Below are 9,184 nucleotides of genomic sequence, written 5' to 3' on the forward strand. Positions count from 1 at the left end.
CTCTAGTTGAGTCTGGCAGTTCAAGCTCACCAGCCTCTCCTAGAAAACCCTATCCAGGGTCACTATGAATTGGAACCGACTCGATGGTACTTAACAACAACAACAAGTCGAGTTCTGATCATTAAGTCATCCAGGCCAGGTCAAATGGGCACTATCTATAAACCTGGGCATTGTTGTGTATCTCACTCTACTTCACACCAGCAGTCTCACTCTCAGCTCCAGCACTCCAATTATATCCTTGTCTATAGGCTCAGGAGTCCCTAGGCAAATACCGTTTTTTTAATTCATCATTTTAATTACAAATACCTTTTACCAATAATATAAAAGGCAACTATACATAATGACTTTACAAGATGGAGCACATAGGAGTCAAACTGACTACATTGATGGAAAGAGACAATGAATAAACTCAATATCATTGGCCAAAACAAGGCCAGCCAGACTGTGTAACTGACCACAAATTGCTTATATGCAAATTCAGACTGAAGCTTATAACCAAAATATGATCTGGAGTATATATCCCACCATTTCAAGAACAGATTGATTTCACTAGAAATCAATGATCGAAGATCAGAAGAGTTGTGAGATGACATCAAGAAAATCATACATGAAGAAAACAAAAGATCATTAAAAAGACAGGAAAGAAAGAAAAGACCAAAGTGGATGTCAGAAGAGACTGAAGCTTGAAGAAATGAGAAAACAACAGAGTTGAACAGAAAATTTCACAGGGCAGCTTAAGAAGACAAGTCAGGCATTGTAATGAAATGTACAAAGACCTGGAGTTAGAAAATCCATAGGGAAGAACATGCTTAGCATTTTTCAAGCTGAAAACACTGAAGAAAAAATTCGAGCATTGACTTGCAATATTAAAGGATTCTATGGGCAAAATGGAGTCCTGGTGTGGTGCTTTGGGCTAATGTGTCAGACTGCAAAGTTGTTTGAACTGCAAGGTCGGTGGTTCAAGCTCACCAGTTGCTCCTTGGAAACCCTAAACAGGGTCACTATGGGTCAGAATCTACTCAACAGCACTTAACAACAACAACAATAGGCAAAATATTGAATTATGCAGAAAGCATGAAAAGAAGATGGAATGACTGCATACAGTCACTATACCCCCAAAGAACTGGTTGATGCTCAGCCATTTTAAGTGGTAGCATATGATCAAGAACTGATAGTATTGAAGCAAGAAGAGCAGAACTGATGGAATATAAATTGTAGTGGTCAACAAATTGATACTAGAGATATTCACTCATCTATGCTAAGAAATTTGGAAGACAGCTACTTGGCCAATCGATTGTTGTTGTTGTTGTTAGGTGCCATCGAGTCAGTATCAACTCATAGCAACCCTATGCACAACAGAATGAAACACTGCCTAATCAACTGGAAGATATCTAGATTTGTGCCTATGTTAAAGAAAGGTGATCCAATGGGATGCAGAAATCATTGAACAATATTATTTATTTCACCTGCAAGTAAAATTTGCTGATGATAACTAAAAAACATTTGCAGCAATACATCAACAAGGAATAGTCAGAAATTCAAGCTAGATTCAGAAGAGAATGTGGAATGATGGATATCATTGCTGACATCAGATGGATTTTGCCTAAAACCAAAGAATACCAAAACCATGTTTACTTGTGCTTCACTGACTATGCAAAGGCATTTGACTATATTAATCATAACAAAATATGGATACCATTGTGAAGAATGGGAGTTCCAGAACACTTAATTGTACTCATGATGAACCTGTATTAGACAAAGAGGCAGTTTTTCAAGCAGAACAAAGGGATATTTGAATGGTTTAAAATCAGGAAAGGTGTGTGTCATGGTTGCATCCTGTCAACATGCTTATTCAATTTGTATGTTAAGCAAATAATCTGAGAAGCTGGGTTATATGAACATGGCATCAAGACTGGAGGGAGGAAGACTCTTTAACAACCTGTGATATGCAGATGACACAATCTTGCTTGTTGAAGGTGAAGAGGATTTCAAATCCTTAGGAAGATCAAAGAATTAAGTATGGATTGTACCCCAATGTAAAGAAAACAAAAGTCCTCATAATGGGACCAATAAATAGCATCATGATAAACAGAAAATATTAAAGCTGTCAAAGACTTCATTTTTCTTGGATCTACAGTTAACACTCATGGAAGCAGCAATCTTTGTAGTAGATTTGCATTAGTTAAATCTACTGCACAAGACCTCTTTAAAGTGTTAAAGAGCAAATGTCAATTTAAAGATAAAGGTTCACCTGTCCTAACCATGATATTTTCAATAGCCTCATATGCATAAGAAAGTTGGATAAAGAATAAGGAAGAATGTAGAGTTATCAATGCATTTGAAGCATGGTGTTGGAGAAGAATATTGAAAGTACCATGGACTGCCAGAAAAGAAACAAATTTGAGTTGAAAGAAGTAAAGTCAGAATGTTCCTTAGAAGCAAGGATGGCAAAATTTTGTCTCTGTTTTTGGGTATGTTTTCAGAAGGAACCAGTCCCTGGAGAAGGACGTTATTCTTGGTAAAGTAGAGGGTCAATGAGAAAGAGGAAGACCTCCAAGCGGATGGATTGGCCCAGTGGCAGCAACAATGGGCTCAACCATAACAATTGTAAAGATGGGCTAGGACTGGGCAATGTTTCATTCTTTTTGTGTAGAGTCGCTATAAGTTGGAACTGACTTGAAGGCACCCAACAACAACAATGATTGTTTTAGCTTGTTCATTTATAATAAGATGAGCAAAGGCACGAATGCTACTGGTTTCTTTTTCAGCTATCCAGCTAACAAAATTTCAAGAAATTCTTCTTGCTAGTAGATTCAGCCTGTATAATTCATGACCTGAACTGGCCTGCAATTAGCCGATTTTGAGGGGTTACAGTAAGGAATGTATAAATAGAAAAGTATGTATATCACCTGCCACTCACCTGTCAGTTTGTTGTATTGTGGTGGCTAGTGTGTTACTGTGGTTCTGGAAGCTTCTTAAGGGTACATTAAGGGAAAGGAGATTTGGGGAACTCATAGAGAAAAGAGTTTATTGGCTTGTTAAATGTGCAAAGCAGTTTTAGAGGTCTTCTATATTGGACTATAAATTGAATGCATTTGATGGTTGTATGAGTATTCTTCAGTTGTCAGTTAAATTAAGAAAATACATATAAATAGATACATATCAAAATATAATAGAAATCACCTATAATTTTACCACCCAGAAACAAATTATTGTTATTTTATTTCTTTCTGTATTTGTTGTTTAATACACATTACCATGCGATTTTGTAGCCTGCTAGACTCACGATTTAGGCTTATGCTATCCTATAAGGATGATTAGGAAGGTCTCAGAGGTGTTTTAAACACTTAGCTAAGTACTAAGGAAAAAGATGACAATCATTGTTTGTGTCTAGGACTGTGTCTCAACTTCAGATTATTCATCTTTTAAGCTTCTCAGCAATCAACACTGCAGTTTTTTTCAGACTTTCTTCCCTTGAGTGTCCAACTGGGTACCAAAGCTGAAGAGAAAGGGTGTGGAGATGATGGGGTCCCAAGGAAATGTATGAAGCCAGACTCCTACAGCACTGGAGAAGCGAACATTTCATTAGTTTATCCATGACATGGCCCAACTCCTAGTTGTTTTTCTAGAAATGAATAGTAGGAAGTGGGATCAATAAAATGGTATTAAACTTTTATTTAAAATAGAAACTGAAAATAAAAGCCGAATCATGCAGCTTTGCCTATGGTTCTTTTACTGTCTTCTGTTCCCACTTCACAAGCTTGACAAATGCATTGATTTTTTACTAAAGAATTGCAAGCTAAAATAATGCTTCATTGTTTTTTTTTCTCTGTAGGCATCAAACTTACTTATTTTGGTTGAACTTATAGGAGAGTTCCAAGTTTTTGTAAGGTGAGTTTTTGTTATTGGGATTGTATGTTGAAATTATTAAAATTATATAAAAATAAAAGGGCAAATATTTTGCTGCATAATTTACTACAACTAGAAATAAAAAAAAATTTTTTTAGACCATCCTTTATTAGGGAATGATTTTTCTATTGCAGTCTGAATGTTTTTATACCTTAAAGTCTTTTTCTATATTTTTAGAAAAGGCAAGAATATTTAATTATTATTTTTCCTACTTAAAATTTTTTAAAGGAAGAAACATGAAGATTTAAAACATGTCTATGTCTTTGCTTAGCTCAGTGCCATCATCGTGTTACTTGATGTTCAGAGAATCCCAACAGACCCACTAACCCTAGAGCAGAAGCTGATCTTTAAATATAATCCTTGCAAAACATCATCTGAATTTTAGAGGCTGAGACTTTTTAAAGGAAATAATTGAAGTCTGGAAAAAAACCTCATGATTATTTACTCATGGCCTTGTTTTGCTTTCACTGGGACAGAACCAGGCTATTTCACTCTATCCAATTCTCAGACCAGGTGTCAGTACTATGCTAGGTCCTGGGGAGAAATAGAGGAATAAGGCAACACTGAGAGGCTGCTAAGTGACTCACAGTGTAAAAAAGCTCATTTCAGTACAAATGTGATTAGGGCTTTGAGAGAGGTCTGCATAAGGTGCTGTAGGAGACAAACAAATCCTTCCTAATCCTTGAAGTTTGGGGAAGACTTTGACTTCTCTTGGACACAAGAGTAAATCCCTGGCCTAGTTCTGACTGATGATGAGCATGTCTCTTTCCACCACTCATCTGTCAGTTTATCGTACTGTGGTGGCTTGCATGTTGCTGCAATGCTAGAAACTACTCCACCAGTATTTTAAATACAACCAAGGTCACCTTTTGGGACCTTTATTTGCTGATGGCACAACTCAAAATGAGGAGAAATGTCTCCAACATCCATTAGTAATCAGAACATGGGTTATAAGAAATATGAATCTAGGAATATTGGAAATCATCAAAAATGAAACAAAAAGCTTAAGATTGAGATTCGAGGGATTAGTGAGCTGAATTGGACTGGTATTGGTCATTTAAAATCTGTCAATCATGGGCTACTATGCCAGGAATGACAAATTCAAGAGGAATGTGTCACATTCATCAATCAAAAGGAACATTTCAAGCTCTATCTAGAAATACAATGCTGTCTGTGATATGATAATATCCAGATGCCTATAAGGAACACCTGGAGTGCTGGTGTGGCGATGTGGGTTAATGTGCTGGAGTACAAGGTAGTTCAAGCTCACCAGTTGCTCTTTAGAAACCCTACACAGGGTCATTATGAGTCAGAACTGACTTGAAGGCACTTAACAACAACATAAAGAAGACTAGTTAATACCACTATTATTACTCAAAATTGTGCACAACACTAATGTCAGTGATGATGAAATTGAAGAATTATATAATTTCTTCAGTCTGAAATTGATCAGACATGAAATTAATATGCATTGATAGTTACTGGTGATTGGAATGTGAAGGTTGGAAACAAACAGGAACGATCAGTAATTGGAAAATATGACTTTGGTGATAGAAATGATGCTAAAGATTGCATGACAGAATTTTGCAATACCAATGACTTATTCATTGCAAATACCTTTTTCAATAACATAAAAGGCACATGGACGTCACCAGATGGAATATACAGGAATCAAATTGACTACATCTCTGGAATGAAAGTGTGGAAAATCTCCATTTCATCAGCCAAACAAAAGCCAGGGTCAGACTGTGTAACTGACCATCAATTGCTCATATGAAAGTTCAGGCTGAAGCTGAAGAAAATTAAAACAAGTCCATGAGAGCCAAAATATGTCCTTGAATATATCTCACTTGAATTTAGAGATCATCTGAAGAACAGATTTGATGCGTTAGACACCAAAGACCAAAGACTAGAAGTGTTGTGGGATAACATCAAGAACATCATAAAGGAAGAAAGCAAAAGGTCATTCAGAAGACAAGAAAGAAGGAAAAGACAAAGTGGATGTCAGAAGAGACTCTGAAACTTGCTCTTCCACATAGAGATGCTAAAGCAAATGGAAGAAGTGAGGAAGTACAGGAGCTGAACAGAAAACTTCAAAGGTCAGCTCGAGAAGATAAAGTCAAATATAACGAAATGTGCAAAAACCTGGAGTTAGAAAGCCAAAAGGGAAGAACATGCTCAGCATTTCTCAAGCTGAAAGAGCTGAATAAAATATTCAAACCTTGACTTTCAATTTTGAAGAATTCTATAGGCAAAATATTGAATGATGCAGAAATAATCAAAAGAAGATGGAAGGAATACACAGAATCACTGTACCAAAAAGAAATGATTGATTTTCAGGCATTTTGAGAGGCATTTGATCAATAACCAATGGTACTGAAGGAAGAAGGCCAAATTGCATTGAAGTCATTTGTGAAAAACAAGGTTCCAAGAATAGACAGAATACCAAGTGAAATCTTTCAACATACTGATGAAGCACTGGAGGCACTCACTAATCTATGACAAGAAATTTGAAAGACAGCTATCTGGCCAACCAACTGGAAGAGATTCGTATTGTGACCATTCCAAAGAGAGATGACCCAATGGAGTGTGGAAATCATTGAAAAATATTATTAATATCACAAGGAAATAAAACTTTGCTGAAGATAGTGAAAAAGCAGCTTCAACAGTACATTAAGAAGAAACAGTCAGGTATTCAATCTGGATTCAGAAGAGGATGTGGAATGAGGGACATTATTGCTGACATCAGATGGGTCTTACCTGAAAGCAGAAAATACCAGAAAGATGTTTACTCATGCTTTAATGACTATTCAAAGGCTTTTGGCTGTGTGTTATGGAAAACATTATGAAGAATGGGTATTGCATAATGCTTAATCGTGCTCATGATGAACCTAGACCAAGATACTGCCATTTGAACAGAATAAGGGGATACTGAATAGTTTAAAATCTGGAAAGGTGTGTGCCAGGGTTGTATTCTTTCACGATACTTATTCAAACTTTATGCTGAACAAATAACCTGAGAAGCTGGGTAATATGAAAAGAATGTGGCATCAAAATTGGAGGAAGACTCATTAACAACCTGTGATGTATAAATGATACAACCTTGGTTGCTGAACGTGAACAGGACTAATATACTTAGTGATGAAAAACAAAGACCAGAGTTTTCAGTATGGATTGTTCCTTAAGGTAAAGAAAACAAAAATCCTTATTACTGATGATCATGATAAATGGAGAAAAGATCAAAGTTGGAGAAAACATCAAAGTTGTCAAATACTTTATTTTGCTTTGTTCCACAATTAATATTCATGGAAGCAGTCAAGAAATCAAATGATGTGTTGTGTTAGGCAAATTTGCTGCACAAGAACTCTTTAAACTGTTCAAGAGCAAAGAGATCAGTTTGAGGACTAAGGTACACCCAACCCTAGCCATGGTATTTACAATAACCTCATATGCATGTGAAAGTTGGACAATGAATAAGGAAGACCACAGAAGAATTGATGTATTTGAGCTATGGTATTGAAGAAGAATGTTAAAAGTATCACAGACTTCCAGAACAACAAACAAATCTGTGCTGGAAGGAATATGGCCAAAATGCTCCTTAGAAGCAATGATGGCAAGACTTCATGTCTTATACTTTGGACATGTTACCAGAAGGGGCCAGTCCCTAGAGAAGGTCATTATGTTTTAGTAAAATCGAGAGTCAGCAAAAAAGAGGAAGACCCCAATGAAATGAAATGGCACAGTGGCAGCAGCATCGGGCTCAGGAGCAACAACACTTGTGAGGATGGTGCAGGACCAGGCAATGTTTGGTTCTGTTTCGCATAGTGTCACTATCAGTAAGATGTGACTGAATGGTACTTAACAACAACAACATTGTCTCTTTCCACAGATGTAATTGATTTTATTCTTGGGTACACTATCTGGTGAGGTTGACATGCATAGTCACCATTTATGTTGAAAAGTCTTTCCACTGAATAGGTGTTTTGTCTTGCAAAATTGTTCTCCATTGCCATTTCTATCATCAAGGCCATACTTTCTAATGACTTATCTTTCTTTGTTTTCAACTACTATATTCCAGTCACCAGTAATTATCAAGGCATCTTGACTGCATGTTTGATTAATTTCAGAAGTTACTAAAAATCTTGTTTCTTTAGTATTAGTAGTTGGTGTGTAAATTTAAATAATAGTGTTAATAACTTGTCTTCCTTGTTTGTGTGTAGATATTATGCTATCACTTACAGCATGTTACTTCAGCATCAATCTTGAAATATTCTTTTTGAGAGTGAATGAGACACGGTTCCTCTTTACTTTGTTGTTCCAGACGTAGTCTACCACTTCATTGAAAATGGCCAATATCTGTCTATTTCAGCGCACTAATGCCTAGAAAACCAAAAGGGAAGAACATGCTCAGCATTTCTCAAGCTGGGAGAACTGAAGAAAAAATTCAAGCCTCGGCTTTCATTAATGAAGGATCCTCTGGGGAAATTGTTGAAGGATGCAGAAAGCATCAAAAGAAGATGGAAGGAATACACAGAGTCACTATAACAAAAGGAATTGATTGATGTTCAACCATTTTAAGAGGTAGCATATGATCAAGAGCCAATGATACTGAAAGAGGAAGTTCAAGATGCATTGAAGGAACTGGCAAAGAACAAGGCATCAGGAATTGATGGAATAAAAATAGAAATCTTTCAAGAAAGTGAGGCGGCACAGGAGGCACTCATGCATCTTTGCCAAAAAATTTGGAAGAAAACTATCTGGCCAATTGATTGGAAGAGATCGGTATTTGTGCCCATTCCAAAGAGAGGTGACCCAATAAAATGTGGAAATCATCATGCAATCTCTTTGATATCCTATGTTAGTAAAGTTTTACTAAAGGTAATACAGAAAAGCTGCAAGCATACAGTGACAGAGAACTTTCAGAGGTTCAAGCCGGATTTAGAAGAAGACATGGAATGAGGGGTATCATTGCTGATGTCCGATGGATCTTGGCTGAAAGCAAAGAACATCAGAAAGCTGTTTACCTGTGCTTTATTGACTATGAAAAGTCTTTCCATTGCATGGATCATGACAAACTATGGACAACATTGTGAAATATGAGTATTCCTGAACACTTAATTGTGCTCATGAACAATCTGTACATGGACCAAGAGGCAGTTGTTAGAACAGAACATGGGAACACAGAATGGTTTAAAATTAAGAAAGGTGTGTGACAGGGTTGTATTCTTTCACCATACTTATTCAACCTGTATGCTGAGCAAATAATCTGAGGATC

General features: G+C 36.6%; 1 protein-coding gene across 1 annotated transcript in view; it reads left to right on the forward strand.

Annotated features, from left to right (window-relative positions):
- The window catches only part of C7 (complement component 7), a 116,623-nt gene that overhangs the window by 11,544 nt on the left and 95,895 nt on the right, over positions 1 to 9,184 (forward strand). Inside the window, exon 3 of the mRNA XM_006875404.1 lies at positions 3,836 to 3,891. Within this exon, the coding sequence (XP_006875466.1) occupies positions 3,836 to 3,891 (56 nt within the window). The remainder of the gene's footprint in view (positions 1 to 3,835; positions 3,892 to 9,184) is intronic.

This window comes from Chrysochloris asiatica, unplaced genomic scaffold (assembly GCF_000296735.1).
Source record: "Chrysochloris asiatica unplaced genomic scaffold, ChrAsi1.0 scaffold00325, whole genome shotgun sequence".
NCBI lineage: Eukaryota > Metazoa > Chordata > Mammalia > Afrosoricida > Chrysochloridae > Chrysochloris > Chrysochloris asiatica.